Genomic DNA, 20,149 nt, shown 5'->3' with positions numbered 1-20,149 from the left:
ATACAAAATTAAGACCATCATCTATGTTTATGGTGCTGTAGAAAAGAAGAAAAATTAAAAACTTCCAATTTATAGGTTCTACGGGTTAATAATATCAACTTAATGGTCATTCAGAATAATCAGGCTTAACCTTCTCTTGGTTATTACTTATTTTGAATTTTGTTTTAAAACCTGGAATACATGATTGAAGTTTTTTGTAGAGAATTTTAACTTTTCAGACATTTATGGAATGAATTCGGATTTCTCGCTAGCAATACCTCTGCTTAATGCCACTCTTACACCCAGCTATAACCACTCCTAAAAATATAGTATTTCTGTTAATTTGCTTTATTAATTGTATGTAATGAGAAAAAATGAGATTACACTCTGCATATTGTTGTTCTGCAGTCATGTGTTTTTAACTTAACATGATTCCTTGGAGATTATTCCAGATAAGTACATGTTGCAGTATCTAATTCCTCGGAATGCTCTATTACAGACATACCATCAGTTCAGAGACAGACATTTTTATTTTTCAATTATAAATAATGCTTCATTGAATATCATTCTATGTGTCTATCCTTGTACTTTAATGTAAAATTTTTTACAGTAAATTTCTAAAAGTGGACATTTTGGATCACGGGATTACATGAACTTCTGATACTTAAACATTTAAAATTCTTTCAGTTCTTTAGTCTTTATTTTCTTATTTAAGAAAGAAAAGCATTTCTTGTTTCTCTCAGGTTTGTCAAAGATCAGATGGCTGTAGATGTGTGGTATTATTTCTGAGGACTCTGTTCTGTTCCATTGGTCTATATCTCTGTTTTGGTACCAGTACCATGCTGTTTTGGTTACTGTAGCCTTGTAGTATAGTTTGAAGTCAGGTAACGTGATGCCTCCAGCTTTGTTCTTTTGACTTAGGATTGTCTTGGAGATGCGGGCTCTTTTTTGGTTCCATATGAACTTTAAAGCAGTTTTTTCCAATTCTGTGAAGAAACTCATTGGTAGCTTGATGGGGATGGCATTGAATCTATAAATTACCTTGGGCAGTATGGCCATTTTCACGATATTGATTCTTCCTATCCATGAGCATGGTATGTTCTTCCATTTGTTTGTGTCCTCTTTTATTTCACTGAGCAGTGGTTTGTAGTTCTCCTTGAAGAGGTCCTTTATATCCCTTGTAAGTTGGATTCCTAGGTATTTGATTCTCTTTGAAGCAATTGTGAATGGAAGTTCATTCATGATCTGGCTCTGTGTTTGTCTGTTATTGGTGTATAAGAATGCTTGTGATTTTTGCACATTAATTTTGTATCCTGAGACTTTGCTGAAGTTGCTTATCAGCTTAAGGAGATTTTGGGCTGACACAATGGGGTTTTCTAAATATACTATCATGTCATCTGCAAACAGGGACAATTTGACTTCTTCTTTTCCTACCTGAATACCCCTGATTTCTTTCTCTTGCCTAATTGCCCTAGCCAGAACTTCCAACACTATGTTGAATAGGAGTGGTGAGAGAGGGCATCCCTGTCTTGTGCCAGTTTTCAAAGGGAATTTTTCCAGTTTTTGCCCATTCAGTATGATATTGGCTGTGGGTTTGTCATAAATAGCTCTTATTATTTTGAGGTACGTTCCATCAATACCGAATTTATTGAGCGTTTTTAGCATGAAGGGCTGTTGAATTTTGTCAAAAGCCTTTTCTGCATCTATTGAGATAATCATGTGGTTCTTGTCTTTGGTTCTGTTTATATGCTGGATTATGTTTATTGATTTGCGAATGTTGAACCAGCCTTGCATCCCAGGGATGAAGCCCACTTGATCATGGTGGATAAGCTTTTTGATGTGTTGTTGAATCCGGATTCCCTATTTAATAAATGGTGCTGGGAAAATTGGCTAGCCATAAGTAGAAAGCTGAAACTAGATCCTTTCCTTACTCCTTATACGAAAATTAATTCAAGATGGATTAGAGACTTAAATGTTAGACCTAATACCATAAAAATCCTAGAGGAAAACCTAGGTAGTACCATTCAGGACATAGGCATGGGCAAAGACTTCATGTCTAAAACACCAAAAGCAACGGCAGCAAAAGCTAAAATTGACAAATGGGATCTAATTAAACTAAAGAGCTTCTGCACAGCAAAAGAAACTACCATCAGAGTGAACAGGCAACCTACAGAATGGGAGAAAATTTTTGCAATCTACTCATCTGACAAAGGGCTAATATCCAGAACCTACAAAGAACTCAAACAAATTTACAAGAAAAAAACAAACAACCCCATCAAAAAGTGGGCAAAGGATATGAACAGACATTTCTCAAAAGAAGACATTCATACAGCCAACAGACATATGAAAAAATGCTCATCATCACTGGCCATCAGAGAAATGCAAATCAAAACCACAATGAGATACCATCTCACACCAGTTAGAATGGCGATCATTAAAAAGTCAGGAAACAACAGGTGCTGGAGGGGATGTGGAGAAATAGGAACGCTTTTACACTGTTGGTGGGATTGTAAACTAGTTCAACCATTATGGAAAACAGTATGGCGATTCCTCAAGGATCTAGAACTAGATGTACCATATGACCCAGCCATCCCATTACTGGGGATATACCCAAAGGATTATAAATTATGCTGCTATAAAGACACATGGACACGTATGTTTATTGCGGCACTATTCACAATAGCAAAGACTTGGAATCAACCCAAATGTCCATCAGTGACAGATTGGATTAAGAAAATGTGGCACATATACACCATGGAATACTATGCAGCCATAAAAAAGGATGAGTTTGCATCCTTTGTAGGGACATGGATGCAGCTGGAAACCATCATTCTTAGCAAACTATCACAAGAACAGAAAACCAAACACCGCATGTTCTCACTCATAGGTGGGAACTGAACAATGAGATCACTTGGACTCAGGAAGGGGAACATCACACACCGGGGCCTATCATGGGGAGGGGGGAGGGGGGAGGGATTGCATTGGGAGTTATACCTGATGTAAATGACAAGTTGATGGGTGCAGCAGACCAACATGGCACAAGTATACATATGTAACAAACCTGCACGTTATGCACATGTACCCTACAACTTAAAGTATAATAACAATAAATAAATTAAAAAAAAAAAAAAGAAAGAAAAGCAACATGAGCATAATAGGAATGAAGTATTCCCATTTGGAAAGATAATGTCCTTAGATTACAAACTAAAACTAATGCAACTTATGTAAAATTATATAAATGGAAATTCCTTAGTATTATATTTTAGGTAGCTTATTTTCATGATTTTCCCATAATGTTAATTTTCAAATATTAAATTATCTCTCTGCCTTTAATTTACAAAATAGAGGTGAGCTTTATTTTTTTTAAGTTTTTTATCCTTTATATTTTATAGTATAGGCTGATTTTTCTTTTGTGAATAATAGGAGGATGAAGTAACTTTCAAAAGACAGATTCTGTGTTGGCTCCAATGGAATTTTTGCATACCAAAGCAACAGAATTTCATAATTTATTCTTTTACTAATTTCACAACAGGGACTGAAGACCTACTTCTTGCTTTAAGTCATGGTCCTGGGGATAGAATGTTTAAGTCTCTCTGAGCGACTTGTGGATATGTGGAATTATTAACAAAAGTATGTGAAAATTGCTGCAATATTAATGATCCTGGACTAGAGTAGCACAGAGAAAGGACACAGTCTAGTCCACAGTTTTGAAAAAGTGAATAAGCATATGTGAATATGTTATAGAGCTCAATTTCACTCATTTTAATGATAACAAGAAAGAGAAAATCAGGAAAATAAAAATATACCCCACTTTTCATCACTTTCTCTCTGCCTATTATACATACCTAGATATTTGCTTAAATATTTGCATTGAGGTAGATTGACAGGAGACCCTCCATGGAGATCCTGGACTATGAAGACTTCCGACCCATGGTCACTGATGTGAAAAAAATAAGAGTCCTGGGCACTCTCTGTAATTAAATACATGGACATGACTAATGGAGAAAAATGTGCCTACTGATTATACTCACAGGCCAATATTTTAACAGAGTATTTTTATTCTGAAACTGCCTGGAATTATGCATCAGATCTGTACAATCAGTTGACATGAAACACCTTGTCTGGAGAGCTTTCTAACATTTTAATTATTCAACATGCCTAATTTTATTTTTAATTAATGTCTGGAGGAGTTTTTGGTCTTATCACAGGGAAAAGACAGAGAGATGGCAGTGTGATTCTCTTCCCCATTTTCTTGCTAAGACACAAGCTCCATTAAGAGAATGAATGGAAGGTGCTATTGGTGACATTTAAACCAATAAGCCAGTTCAATTTGCTTTTTAAATTTGGCTTTTTTTTTTTTTTGCTTCAATATTCCTTTTTCATTGTTTGATTTATATTACTTGCCTTTTATTCATATCATTTTAATTCCCACTGGAATGTGGTCTATCTTATTCAGTTCCTCATTTGTTCTTTCATTAATTCTTCCACGCTTTTATCTATCCTGCCATGCACAGTACTAACAATGGTGCAAGCACCAAGAAATACAAAAAATGAATATGATATCAGTCCAGTCCTTAAAGATTTCTCAGTTCAGTGAAGGAAAAAGAAACAAATAAATAAAATATCTTCACCTCGATTTCTTTCCTTTTTACTTTCTTTTTCTGAATGTTATTCAGTCTAACCTCATATTTACCTACTTAAGCTCTACTCAGTGAGCCAGAAACAAAAGAAAACATTTTTTATATCCAAAGAGCTTAGAATTAAGTTCAGATAAAGTGCACCAAGCCTTTGCTAATGCAACCCAAGTATTTGCATCTGGATAATTTCGAGTTCTCAACGCTGCTGGGTCACCCATTCATTTGATACTTGAACTAAATTGCTAACAAACTGAGTTCCTGTTCCTTCCACGGGAAGCTCTGTAAGCTCTATGCCTTCCCAGTATCTCCAAGAATTTTCATGGGGGCTACATTTCCCCTTATTACCTGTTATTCTTATTTTTATGACTCTTCTATGTTTCTTATACCTACTATGTATCCCACCTCCCATGGTTGACTTCTCCCTCTTTTTGTCCTCTACTGGCGCAATACCTTCATTCCTTGAAACAGAATCAACATCAAGCTCTTTTTATAAAATAGCGTTTTGCTGAAAGCAAAACAGAAAAAGCATCATCTTAAAATTTAATATTCTCCATTGCTATTCTCAAGTTCTGCTACTGAACCTGTGAAGGGATTTCTCATTTGGTGGACATCACATTTTCAGCTCTTCCTCCTTCTCCTTAGAGAATTTTTCATTTTCCCCGCTTCAGAATTCAACCTCAATTTCCAAATTTCTATTATGTTATTGTCGAGCATACTTTTGTTCTGTCTTAGAATCCTAAGATTATTATCCTAAGATTAGAATCCAGACTGTGACTAGTGTTTTTAGCTTTCATAAATAAAAACATTGCCTCTCTGGCTGTTTTTTTTGGGTTTTTTTGAGACAGAGTCTCTCTCTGTTGCCCAGGCTGGAGTGTAGTGGCACAATCTTAGCTCACTGCAACCTTTGCCTCCTGGGTTCAAGTGATTCTCCTGCCTCAGTACTTGAGAAAGTAGCTGGGATTACAGGCATGCACCACCACGCCCAGCTAATTTTTGTATTTTTAGTAGTGACGGGGTTTCACCATGTTGGCCAGGATGGTCTTGAACTCCTGACCTCAAGTGACCTGTCCACCTCAGCCTCCCAAACTGCTGAGATTACAGGTGAGAGTCACCACCCCTGGCCTCTCTGGTTGTTTTTAAAGCAAAATAATAAGCTACCTCTGAGATGAATGTTGTCTTTTTCTCAGAATGCCAAAGTTGTTTTCTTTTTCAAATATTCTTTTATTTTCCTCTTAGAGTAAAAATATTACTATATACATTTTATATATGTTATATATAACATAAATAATTATTTCATTATATAAATTATGTAATATATTATAGTAAAATATTACTATAATGGGGAAATAAAAATAATATTTGAAAATGGAATCAACTTTGGTATGACACTGGCAAATTTGCAAAGTACTTAAAAGCTAAAGATATACAGAGTTATAAAAAATAGCAAAGTAGAATAATACAAATACAAAATCATGATGTGGTTCTTTAAATATTGCCAATAAAAATAAATACAAATACCAAATGACAAGCAACTTTTGGTTTTCAAAGTTTTGTGTCTTAGAACTGTTTATAGGCTGTTCACATGTTTTATTTTTACACAAGAATTTGCATAGAAACCAAAATTTTGTCAAAATACACACAAATACACACACACTGACAACATCTCATTACTAAGGAGGTAGTGAGCTATTAAGGCTTTAGGAAGATTCTTTTGAGTCTATAAATGCCTGAAATGCTTTAGTCTAAGGTAGGGATGGTGAAAAGTATAGTTGAGGGGTGGGAGTCAGTAGGTACATATTGGCAGGACTCTAATGACAAAAGATTTTAGATGGAATAAGAAACAAACATGACGCCTAAATCTATAGATAAAATTGGGATTAGATTAATAAGTAATTTATGAATCGAGGATAACTGATTCTTCCTCTGAAAGGTTATCTTTGAATGTGTACATAGGATCTTAATGATACTGTTACAACAAATGATTGATTAAAAAAGAATAGTACATTTACTTATACAAAGCGAAAACTGAATGACAAAAGAATGCTATTATCTCATAAAACATCTGGGAAAGCTAATGGTCAGATCACATTGCCAAAACTTAGAGCAGTTGGAAAATGTGCGTGAGAGAGCAAGTCAAAGCCGTGAAAATGACCTGCCTTAGGATACTATACAGCTGATGTACTAACTGGCACACTGTAGAAGTAGTTCCGTAATTTGAGGTGGCTCTTTAGGGCAGATAGCTGCAGTCCTAAGATATTTTAGTCCTTTTGTATACCCTTTACATTTTGGCGTATTAAAACTCAACCAGGTAAAAAGGGTGGCGGTTTCAGTCTCCTCTTTAACTGTCTCAGCTCTTCCCAATGGCATGCTTGAGGACTAGATGTTACGGGCAACTTTGGATTTGGATACACTCTATTATAATTTTCAAGAAAGAACCTCCCTCCACTTGACTGACAGCTTCCTTCTCCTGAATGACTCTTTTGTTTAGACATTTAAGGAAGAGTCTATTGGTGTTCGTTTAGCATGCTAAACCTGAGGTGTTATCACAGAGTACTAGTGATCTCTAGCACTGCTGACTGCAACAGTGCCATTCATTCAAACAACTGGATTTCAAATTTTCAGATCTTTAATATTACGAAGTATGTGATCCCAGCCTAAATAAATGGTTTTCAGCACATTTGTATTCTGCATTTGAGAGTTTGGTAAGTGAGAGGAAGAGAATCTGGAGCTAAACTTGTCAGGTTAGTGACTCTGGCTTATCATTTTGTAGTTTATGACCATGGAAAAGTAGTTTAAACTTTCTGTCCTGATATCGCTGAACTGTAAAATGGAGTAGGAGTAGTGCTGTTATGAGGATTGATGTAAGTTAATGATGTAAATTACTTTCAACAGTATATGTACTACTAAGAACTATATGGGTGCTTTTTCTTACTATTCTGTATTGGTAGGTCTGTGTGTGTAGTAGTCATGTATTATTGGCTGAAGAAATGAATTGAATTTAAGAAAACCCTTTCAACTTTATAGTATGTTACTCTAACACTTTGAGATCCATTTTCAAGAGAGGAAGATATTTTCATTTAAATTGCTACTTTACTGGGTTTTTCTCCTTTCAGTCTTATTTATTCTTCCTCCCTAGATTTGCACTTTTGGACAAGTCTCCACCTGAAGTTGATGTAATTTGCATGGCAGCACGTATTGCAAAGATTGTTTTTTTTTCATGCTGATACCGTATGATATCCAGAACATTATATATATGAATATAAATCTACAGCTAAATTTGGGTAGTTTCCAAATTTCTATCAGTGTGTCATGCACCTAATATTTAAAGGTTTAAAACTTGATCTTATGCGTAAAGATTTCTAGGATCATAAACTGTTGTCTAAATTTCTCTTTTGTTTTGTTGTGTTTTCAATTGCAATTCCTTGCAGTGATTTTCGTGTTCTCTTTACAGGTTATATTTTCTTACACAAAAAAACTCAATAAATTATATTCCAACATAAAGCAAAACTTTGTATCTATAAGTTGAAAACAGAACCTGAAATACATTACCCATACACTCTAATTAATGTTACATACGTGTATCTTCTTTTTCTTAGGTCATATCCAAGTGAAACCTCTAAATATACTGTTGTTCCTTCTTATTTACAGGAATTATTGCTTTTAGATTTGAATCAACATATATTATGATTCAGATCACTGTGGGTTTTTTTATTTCTTTTTCTTCTACAGTTTATTGCTTTTGCTTCTTTATTCTTCATCCTGGTTTCAATTACAACTTTTTGCCTGGAAACACATGAAGCTTTCAATATTGTTAAAAACAAGACAGAACCAGTCATCAATGGCACAAGTGTTGTTCTACAGTATGAAATTGAAACGGATCCTGCCTTGACGTATGTAGAAGGAGTGTGTGTGGTGTGGTTTACATTTGAATTTTTAGTCCGTATTGTTTTTTCACCCAATAAACTTGAATTCATCAAAAATCTCTTGAATATCATTGACTTTGTGGCCATCCTACCTTTCTACTTAGAGGTGGGACTCAGTGGGCTGTCATCCAAAGCTGCTAAAGATGTACTTGGCTTCCTCAGGGTGGTAAGGTTTGTGAGGATCCTGAGAATTTTCAAGCTCACCCGCCATTTTGTAGGTCTGAGGGTGCTTGGACATACTCTTCGAGCCAGTACTAATGAATTTTTGCTGCTGATAATTTTCCTGGCTCTAGGAGTTTTGATATTTGCTACCATGATCTACTATGCCGAGAGAGTGGGAGCTCAACCTAACGACCCTTCAGCTAGTGAACACACACAGTTCAAAAACATTCCCATTGGGTTCTGGTGGGCTGTAGTGACCATGACTACCCTGGGTTATGGGGATATGTACCCCCAAACATGGTCAGGCATGCTGGTGGGAGCCCTGTGTGCTCTGGCTGGAGTGCTGACAATAGCCATGCCAGTGCCTGTCATTGTCAACAATTTTGGAATGTACTACTCCTTGGCAATGGCAAAGCAGAAACTTCCAAGGAAAAGAAAGAAGCACATCCCTCCTGCTCCTCAGGCAAGCTCACCTACTTTTTGCAAGACAGAATTAAATATGGCCTGCAATAGTACACAGAGTGACACGTGTCTGGGCAAAGACAATCGACTTCTGGAACATAACAGATCAGGTAAGGCAGGACTTCAAATGCATGTTATTAAATGCTTTATAGACCAGTATGTTCCTTAGACAGAAGGCAGTCATTCTCATTTTCTGCACATGTTCATGAGTTTTCAGCCCTAACCCCTTCACAAAATGTGTGTTTGCGTCAGGCTTACAGGTAGCTAGACGGTAGCATTTTCTAAATGAACCCCAAGTAGAATACTGCATAGCTGGTCTATAGAGTTTTCCTGCTTTAGTGGGAATGCCCTTTGCTGATGGTGCCAATATTTTCTTTTGCCTGTTTGTTGCTTTTGTGCCAATGTTTCTTTGTTTCCCTGCACGATGTGATGGTATGATATTGACCATTTTTCATCTTTCATCTTCAAAATGTTGATCTCCATATCGTTTGGCTTGGTGTGTTTGTCTCAGTTTTACCTCTGCCACATGGTGCCATGCATCTCAACCTAATTCACAAGAAGCAGTTATTTAAGAAGAATGGATGCTTAAATTTCAAAGGCCTAAACTCCAAACAGGTGATATGGAAGATAACCTTTTTGATAACAAAGCTCTTCCCTAGTAATATCCTGGAGGATTGATAAAATTTTCATTGTTCTCAAATTAAGTAGGGTATCTCATTATAACCCCTTTGATGAGGGTCGATGACATGTAATATAATTAACCCTCCATTTTTCAAGGAATAGATGATCTTCTTTGGCCACTCAATGGCAAAGTTGAATTTCTCAGTGGAATTCCTTTTTAGACACAATGTATTGGGTTCTGCTCTCTCTCAGAACTGAATTTTGAATGATTTACTGCTTGAGATTAGCTGAATCTCTACTCTTCCCCATTGCTGTAGACAATGTAGAGTTGATTGACTAGAAATTGACATTCAGCTGCCAAAGTCATAGTAGTGTCACCTCTTGTCTACTGTCTGGTACAGGTAAAATATTTTGCAGATTAAACAATTTAATTAACTTTTACCCTACTATGAAAATTTAGGGTTTATCGATTCCCCATAACTTAGATATATTTTATTTTTTCTTATAGAAAAATGACATGATGATTTTATGTGAATAGTTTTGCATAATTTAGAAGTAACATCAACTAAGAAAGCAAACAAACTAACACAAAGGGAGGCATCATTTTCATAGGTCCCTCTTTAGCTTCTAGAGGTAAATGGAAAAAAACAATGTGACTGGAGCTGAAGTTTGTGTTTATAAGTTTCATTCACAGTCCTTATGCTTATTTAGTAGATGGCTATGCAAATTCTGCTAACATATATCTAAAAACTGTTAAGAATGTATTTATGAAAGGTAGAGTTTAGTTGGTGTTGCTGCTGTCATCAAACTATTCTCAAGTATCTATGCAGAGCCCTTAAGAAGGGCATGGGAAAAGAGCCCTTAAGAAGGGCACTATCATCCCAGGTAAACAATGAAATAACAAACTAGTATCTAGGCTAATAGGATGTGAAAGTCTTTGGCAAGGATACAGAAGTAAACAGATACTCATTTCAAGGACATTTGGAGAAGCTGGCCTTGTTCCACTGCATGCTCAAAAATATTTTGCCGCTTCCAAATAGAGTACCTGGACATGGAGTTTGTGTGCTTTGGAATAATTTTTATTAAGAGTTTGGGACACAATACCTTCAGAAATTAATAAAAGCATGTCTTTTAAATAACCACAAAGGCAAAATGTACTTAAGAGATTTTCTTAAATAGGTTCCATTTTAAAATATTCCTATTCAGAGTAAATAGATAACATGTCAAAAATTGTAAGACAATAATCTATGTGCTTTTTCATTATCACACTTACTTTGAGTTCATATTAGTTGTGTTAAGGGCAATTTCTTATTAGATAAAATCCAAAATGGAATTAAAATCTCCCAAATAACATTTCTACTCTTTTCAATACATTTCCATTTTGCTCCATGTAATTTTTCGTGAAGAGTGATAAAAATTCTTTTTCTTATTGTGATGTGATTCTTGTGTTTTGTATATCGAGTGACTGGACTACCAGCATTCTGTGTAAACTCTTTGTACTGTCTCATTTCCTCATTCATCACTGTCTGTCAATGGGCATGGTGCTGTGACCAGTGTTATCAGGTGACGACAGTACAGGAAGTGAGCCGCCACTATCACCCCCAGAAAGGCTCCCCATCAGACGCTCTAGTACCAGAGACAAAAACAGAAGAGGGGAAACATGTTTCCTACTGACGACAGGTGATTACACGTGTGCTTCTGATGGAGGGATCAGGAAAGGTAGGCATGCATTTAATCAGATCATAACAGGTGACTTAGCAATAAACTGTTGTAAATACATGGAGTAATGTAAAATGCTCATTCATCATTTTCTAGGAAAGACTGCGTGCGGTGCTCTTTTCCTCTCTCCATTACATCTTCTCTCCTTAGACACTTGTTAAAATACATAATAACCTATGTGATTGTCATATCTGAAAGGCATCTCATCCCTTTTTCTCTCTCCTTTGGTTTGCCATTTTTCTATGGGCAGAATTGGAATGGAATATGTAAATATTAAATCACTTATCCAATTACTTTAATATAATGTACTCGGCAGTCATTAAAAGTTATCTTTTTCACTACAACAAATAAAACTCACTAATTGGCTCTGTGCACATATTTGATGAGTAATTCATGATTATAAAACAATTGTAAGTTTTTTTTTCTCTCAAAGTAAAGCATGAAACATTCTCTAATGTCTCTTATCCAGTACATGGGTAGTTTTTGCCAGTGGTTTATCTGAGGGTCTCAAGGTTGCAAAGGCCCATGATCCTTAGTCATATGGAACAGTATATCTAATAACTTCAAAGCCTACTTGTGTAATCACAAAATGCACTTACAGAATTTTCTTCATGACCAATAATAAAAAAATCTGTTTATTACTATTTTTCAACAGACATGAACTGTGCCTGACACCTAGAAGATAATAAATCTTGGTTGAATGAATAAAAATTATGGGACGAGCATCTTTGTTAAAAGAGTATAATAGAATATTGAAGCTCCCACTTATCATGTGGGTCCTTTTTCCTTGATTGTACCACTGTCTAAACTATTCCCGAAAAAGTTTTTTATTCCCTTTTGGTAAACTTTACAACCGTAGGACAATTGGGATCTTTTCCTCCCCTTTAAGAATAGTCTTGTGATGATTATAACCCACTTTTGTCAAAAGGGGTATGCTTTATTATTAGCTTCTACTTTGACAATTCCAGTTGCTTTATTGCCACAGTAATTTTTCCTCTGTTTGTTGACAGAATAGGGAAAGAACTCTAATAATGTCTTATGGTAATTGATTGAATTTGAATAAAAATCCACTTTAAAACTTTCATATTAGCACAACTGCATTTAAATAATACTGTGCTTAGTTGCTATTCATCGGAGTTTCTCCCTATTGAATTATTTACCATTTAAGGCTCAAATATTTATTTTGTGATTCTCTTTTTCTTTGAAATATTTTATTGCCCATGTTGTACTTCTCTTAATTTCTTTTGATCACTTTAGATTTTTCTTCTTTGCTTCTATGCCTTTGAGACTTAAAAGAGAAGACAAAAGACTCTTGTTCCTTCCATGAATAATATTTTAAATACTTCTCCATTCCAATTACTTCCATTGTTTGCATCTATTTCTTGCACCAAAATGTATTTCAATCCTCTCAATAGATTTATTTGGTTGTTTACTGTTCTACATTAAATATGTGCTAGAAAAATCTTTAAACATATTTTGAAGACAGTGAATACACTATCATAGTATTCGAGCAAAATATATGTACATATGTTAAATAATAATCATATCAAACTAATATTTTATATAGAACATGCTGTTCTAAGTGCATTGAATATCTTAAATCACTGTACACAATGTATATACATGTTAAATTTACTTACATTTTAGAGCAGCATTCAATGAGATTGTCACATGCAATATTTATACTAAGATTATGGGTTTAAAGAACTCTCCAGAATGTTTTTCTTCTATGTTAGACAATATTTTGAGTTTTAAACTAACAAAGAAAATCATGAGCAAGAAAAGGCTTTGCAAGTTATAAGGCACTATCTAAATACAAAATTTTACTATAAATTGCAAAGTTTTGCAAGCAAAGCAATTAATAAGATATTTAGTTTGCATGTAAAATGTATACATGCAATCTTATTTCACAAATACAAATTATTTTTCGTTAGAATATCTTTGAAAATTTATTCATGAGCTTTTTACTGTTTGTCATTTCTTATCATAATCAACTCTTTTTCATTCTTGCTTAAGTAGTTTATAGCTATATGTTTTTTCCTGCTAAGTATGGTAGTACTTCTGGCTAACTTCACTTAATCTTTTCAGTTGGTCATCTTATCATATCTATCACAAATGTATTCATTTCTTTTCCTGTTTCTCTTTATGTAGGTTATAGATTTCTGCTGTTACTTCTATTCATTTATTTTCTATATATTCCTTTCATTTATCCCTCAAGTTGGTATCTCTGCTGATTTGATTTTAATATTTAAAAATACTTCTCTCTATAAGTGAAAATAAATTACTGGATTCCCACTGAATTATTTTTCTAGCTAAAAATATGAATGTAATTGGGCATATATTAAGAAATCTTTAAGGATTCTCTAAAAGAGTAAACTCTCAATACTTAGAATGCATGTTTTTTCCTTTAGGAAAGCATATTACATAAACTAAAACATGCTCGTGAATAGCACATGAGTAGGTAGTTTCAGTATTGCCACAGATAAGCACATGCACTTAAGAATTATTTGGAATGAATGCTGTGTATCTAGATGTTAGTTCAAAATCAGTTCAACAGTGTTTATTATCATGAATTATATTTTCAGCCATTCCACTAAAACCTTGATTAAGCAAAATTTTATCAAATTTTTAAATCATAAATGAACGTGTAGAATAAAGAAAAAATATTTATATGAATAATATATAATTTTACTAATAAATACTTGTTACTAAATTAGAAAGGAAGACTTTTCAAATAGACACTGAAATTATAGTCATTAAAAATATAGGACCTATAAACAGAATAGAATATTTATAGTAAAACTATAATTCAGAAAGATAACATTTAGAATGGCAACCAAGTTTTACATATTACTGGCATGAACACTATAAAACTGCCAAAGAGAATTTTACCTTTCTGGGGATCCTGTAGGAGCAAGGAGATTGTAGAGAACAGAGTTGTAAATCTGTATGATGGTGTTTAATTATTAACAGCCCATTTAGTTCATGCATATTCACCACTTTGCCTTTAATCAAAGCCAATCAATGTTTATCGTCTAATTTACATTTTTAGGTTATACAGTCAACTTCAATGGCACAGGATAATTTTTTTCTACAATTCCCAAAGTTATATTTTCAGTCACTTTTCAGAAGACCAGTAATAACTAACCCTCCGTGCATGTGAAAATTTATATTTAGGGACTAACAAAACATTGGCCCATAATTATTTGATTAGCAGAGACTATGTGCTAGAGAACATTTGTCATAGTTAATGGATGGTATAAATTTCTATCTACAAAATCTCAAAGAAAGCAACTAGTCTGCTGAAAGTTAATGTGTGTGCATGTTGTGAGGGGAGGGGAATGTTCATCATTTTCTTTTCTTATCCAATCCAGCTTCACCCCATAAGACAGCTTTACCCCATAAGAGGGGTATTGCTGTGATCCACACCCATTGTCTATCTTGGCCTCTCATACATAAAATAATCAGATACATCACTTTTTCTCTTCCAATGAAAAGAGGAAAGTTATCCATGACTTCTTCTCTGGAATTTCCATGAAAAGATTCAATTAAAGAGGAATAGCTGAAAGGTACATAAAGAAAAACAATGGACCCATTTTTTTTTTTTTTTTCTCACACACTCATCAAGTACACCAAGTTCTGATTAGAACCCAAAGAGTAAGTCATATATTGTAAGGGAGACAAGTAGTCCACTAGAATTGTATCTACTTGCTCAATTTTGGTTGCCAAAAAAGAATTTCATTTTCCTCTTCTGTAACAGTTTTTCAAGAAAGCTGTCAGAACATTCATCTCAAATCTTTGTAGTATGACTACTTTTTTAGTCAATAGTTGCCCTGCTTTAAGACATTTCACTTCAAAATTTATACTAGGTGCTTTCCACCTCGTTTAACTGTCTCTAATATTTTGTAATAAAAAATACTACAATATACAAATATTTCCAAAGGTGACTTTGATAGGGTTGCTTAAGTAGCTAAGGAATAAGGCTAAAGTTTATGAGAGCATCTTTTATCCTGTAACTTCATGGCTATCATTAACAAAAGATCAAGGTGTGATATAATAGAAACAAAAGATGAATTAACACCAAATTATTCTCAATTTCTGGGTGGGAAGGCTGGGGGTGGAAATCAGCTGAAAACATCATGTAATCAAATTCAAACTTATTTCACTGAAATTATGACTCAATTTATATTTCATTCATTTTCTTTTTTTTTTTTTCCTTTACTTTTCTTACCCAAGGAATTAGAAATGGGCATTCCATCCTACATCACCTGGATAATGGCACCAAATGCCATTATTTAAGAATCATCTTTTAACCCTATAAAGCTGGAAGATTAAATATGCTGGAAAAAGAGTTGTCCATTTAAACTTAAGTATGCTTTATTAGCTTAGGAAATAAAAAATGAAAAGAGAAAAAGTAGCCTACTTATTTCTCTTTTTTTTTCAAGAACACATTCCGAAATTTAAAAATATTAGTCAAGCTTATATCTTACTTAAGTTGCTTTGCCTAATTCTTAAATGAGTTCTAGTATTTTACATGACAAAATTACATTAGTACTAACTATAATCTGGGAAAAAATAGATTTCGAAGTATTGTAACCATAATTTGTGATGGCTGGTTTAATCTTTTCAAAATGGCAACTACAGTGAACTTCATTTTTTTAGAGTTATAAATTGTCTCAATATTAAATTCTTTGTAAGCAAATTCTTCTTTGAGCTTGAAAGTAGCACTTTTGATTACCCTGCATGGTATTATTTGTCTGTCTATATTCTGGTTGAATTCAACTGATGTCTGTGCATTTTTTCATAAAAGGATATGAAAAATCCCGAAGCTTAAACAACATAGCGGGCTTGGCAGGCAATGCTCTGAGGCTCTCTCCAGTAACATCACCCTACAACTCTCCTTGTCCTCTGAGGCGCTCTCGATCTCCCATCCCATCTATCTTGTAAACCAAACAACCAAACTGCATCAGTCGGCTAAATTGCATTAATTCAAGTACTGTTTACCCCATAATGGAAATAATTAAATGTAGAGTTACTCCAGGCTCCATTAATACAGTATAAATCTTGCATGATACTACAATTTGAAGTCAGAAATGCCACTTGGGTAGCTAATGAATTTTATCCAGGCTTTAAAGATTGTCTAAAGTAGTGCTAAGATTTCTCCTATTAATTGCCCTGATCTCCTTTTGCAATAAAATGACAGATAGTGTCAGATATTGACCAGTGCACTAATATATAAACATATCTTCAGGGAGATATATTTAAAACAGTGTGCTTCCAAATGCCAACCACTTCATTGGAACTTTATTTCTTGTGACTGTAAACCATTCTGAAGATGTCTGGGATCCTATCTTGATTGCACACAACATGACTTGTGTCAGCTCATTTGCATGGACCATCTTGTCTCTATCACCTGAAAGCAATGTTGCAGAGTTTGGGGACTGTGGATAGCTCAGGATATGTGTACTTGCATCGAACCATCCTGCTGATATGAAAGCATTGGTCGACTGTTCTGCATGTTGAATTGTGGGGCAGGGAGGGCACGTTTCTCCTTGACATTTTTTTTTTCTTATTATTTGAAAGAAATATATGTTTTAAATAGTTTAATTTCTTGATTGATTTACTTTTCTTCAAAAATGCTGTATTGGAGTTCTGAATGTCTCTGGTTGTTTGCACACAGATAACTGCAAAGAGGTTGTCATTACTGGTTACACGCAAGCCGAGGCCAGATCTCTTACTTAATGACTTGGGGAAGGCACAAAACATGAGAGAAAGAAAGGTAACTGCCAGCCAGGCTTGCATTGTTTAGCCAGAAATTGCTGCTTGGTTCTAGACTCTTTTTTTTTTTTTTTTAAACCCCAGGATTTGTCATCATTTTCAGAGGCAGAGTGCCAAATATCACCCAAAGCTCTTGTGTCTTTTTTTTACCCCCTTATTTTATTTTTATTTGTTAATATTTTGTGCAAACTTCAAAAGTCACTGGTGTTCACAGAAGGCTTTTTTGATTAGCCTTAAATTTCTGAATCAAAAGATTAATCAGATTTTCAGGCAGTATTTAATCAGGTGTTTTGTCCTGTATGTTGTTCCCGTCTGTCTGTCTTAGCTCCCTGTCTTTACTGTATATGCCATCTGTCTCCATGAAGCACAGAAATGCCTCTGTAAGATGTTCATGATTTTAATGTTGACTCCCTCCAACCCCAACCCCATACCTTTTTTTGCTATTTGGAGCAGCCTCTCTGCTTTGTGTATAAATTAATGATACCCTGTAGACTACCTAAGTTAATCGGCACTGTGAATCTTTTTGATAAGCAGGGTTTAAGCAGCAATTTCACCATTGCACTTGGTTGCCTGCTGCAGTGTCAGTTTCTACTACCTAGCAACCAGCATTCATTACTACACTCCAACAAAATCCTTAGGGAGTCATATTCAGTCTGAGTGGAAGAAAATCTATTTATTCATTTCTATGAATTCAACAGCAATAGTGTGTCTCGTGTATTGAGCATGTGAGGGAAGAAAAAATGCCATAAAATAAATAGAGGGATAAATAACATTACTAAGGCATTTGGGATCCTCGAGACTACTGATTAATTCCTATTTCTCGTGTTTATTTTTTGTTAGGAAGACAATTGTCACTTTTATTATTGGCCACGAAACATGTATTACTCTATATCCCCAAGTCCTAGAGCATGACCTGCATGTTGGAGATCTTGTACAACAATGTATTTATCCAGACGTACATATATGATACTTAGAGCAGTGATTCTTTTGATAACACCACACATAGAACATTATAATTACACACAAATTTATGGTTAAAAGAATTAATATGCTGTCTGGTGCTGCTGTTATTGACTACAGTGTTGTACAGAATTTATCATGGATTTTTGACTGCTGAGAAAGGGACAGTGGAATTTAGCCATACCAAGGACTATACTGGAAACAGACTTCTGCTGCTGAATGTGCCCTGATGTGACCAGGTTGCACTTGGAGGAGATCCCTGCGTCTTCATGAGGCACTTAAAGCTTATAAAAGAACTGTGGCTGGAACTCATCTGGTGCTCCCCATGCGAGTGCTCTGCTTGTAGACTGGCCAGTGTCCATGAAACAACTGTAAATATTAACATGTGTGCATGGGTCAACAGTCTTGGCCATTTCTCATCAATAGAAGCCAAATTCATGATCAACATCTCTGAAGTTTCATATAAGGCCTACACTTCTTTGAATTACTCTTCATGGGCCCACATTAGGTTGTGCTGTGAATTACTTAAGGCAGTGATACTGATGTAGTATAGTTCTGTCTTAATTGCCCTTATTTCTACTTTGTTGGTTGAATCTATGAACTTGATTGTATTATTTTCTTATAAATTACTGATGTAATCAGCTTGTCAATTATGTTGTGAAATTGTTAGTATTCATTTATCAAAAATGACCTATGTTTATTCACATATTTGTTTAGTTCTGGGAAATTGTTGTAGCTTAAATGAAACTCACCAACATTATTCATAGTTTAAGTCTTTTATCATTATTACCTCAATTATAAATATTATAAAAATATAATTCTGGCAATGAGAGTATTTTTTTATTCAATGATCAAGGAGCAATGACAGTATATAGTAGAATATCGATTAAATTATATCCTAAAATGTATATTTTGCATAAAAGAGATATTCTTTAATCAATTACTTTTGTGAGTTTTGTGGCAAATGAAGCTTGTACTTGTCTTTAAAACTGTTGTAGACAAAACTGTATAAGATTTTTACATCTTGCTTAATCAATATTTCCAGAGTCTATTAGTTCCCCTGGGATTCTGAATATAACATATAGCCTATTATAAACCCCTGTATCGTGGACCTTTTGTGAACATTTCAAGGCGCATGCACAACCTTGGTGATAACCAGTGGAAATGTAACTAACTGAAATGAAGAATAAAAGACAAATGAGCTGGGGATAAACTTGAATCTTATCTGATTAAATTACTTAAATTATTTTCTTGACTCTTTTCTTTGTGGTGCAGTTTTCAAAGGACTTTACTATTTTTATGTTTTATGGTATCACACCAGGCCCTTGTATGCAATGAAGAATTTGGGATAAAAATATTTAAAAACATACACTAACTATCATTCAAGTGTTAGGCAAATAGCCAATGTATTCTTCTTCTTTCGTCTGTCTAGATTTCTCTCATAATTCTGAGATTTTAAAATTATTAAGTATTATGGTATCTGACATTTATAGAGTATTTATGATTAGTGCTGAAATTTTCTTTTTTCCTATAGAGATGGGGGTCTTGCTATGTTGCCTAGGCTGTTCTCGAACTCCTGGCCTCAAGTAATTCTCCTGCCTCAGCCTCCCAAAGTGCTGAGTTTTTATTTATTTTCCAAGTTAATCATCACAGCAATTCTAGAGGCAGGTAATTTTGTTTTCATTTTACTGGTGATAAAGTTAAGGATGAGAGAGGTAGAACTGTTCATTTACATTTTTGCCACAGATAATGTTCCCTGTCATACTTTTTTGTGGATGAAATATTTACTGGGCCTCAAGTTGTAAATGCCCTATCAAAGATGGCTTCTGTCTCACCTTTGGGTAACAGGACTGTCTTTCAGAAGCACACCGTACATAGTTGGCCTTTCATTTATGTCATGGTAATACA

The 20,149-nt window shown here is 34.6% G+C and overlaps 1 protein-coding gene across 13 annotated transcripts in view; it reads left to right on the top strand.

Annotated features, from left to right (window-relative positions):
- KCNC2 (potassium voltage-gated channel subfamily C member 2) overlaps positions 1-19,488 on the top strand; it is a 171,169-nt gene extending 151,681 nt beyond the window's left edge. For 2 of the 13 annotated variants that reach the window (XM_003906793.4, XM_009181222.4), the window contains exons 3-5: positions 8,346-9,273; positions 11,339-11,503; positions 16,314-19,488. In XM_003906793.4, the coding sequence (XP_003906842.1) occupies positions 8,346-9,273; positions 11,339-11,503; positions 16,314-16,450 (1,230 nt within the window). In that variant the 3' untranslated portion in view covers positions 16,451-19,488. Of the gene's footprint in view, positions 1-8,345; positions 9,274-9,674; positions 9,779-11,338; positions 11,504-15,739 lie in introns of those variants that run through there. The other 11 variants (XM_009181226.3, XM_009181225.3, XM_009181229.3 and 8 more) reach the window with 11 other exon arrangements.
- The last annotated feature ends 661 nt before the right edge of the window (positions 19,489-20,149 follow it).

The sequence above is a fragment of the Papio anubis genome, chromosome 9, assembly GCF_008728515.1.
Source record: "Papio anubis isolate 15944 chromosome 9, Panubis1.0, whole genome shotgun sequence".
NCBI classification, from domain to species: Eukaryota; Metazoa; Chordata; class Mammalia; order Primates; family Cercopithecidae; genus Papio; species Papio anubis.
Note: the sequence above shows the minus strand (reverse complement) of the source record. Positions and strands in the feature narration are given on the sequence as shown.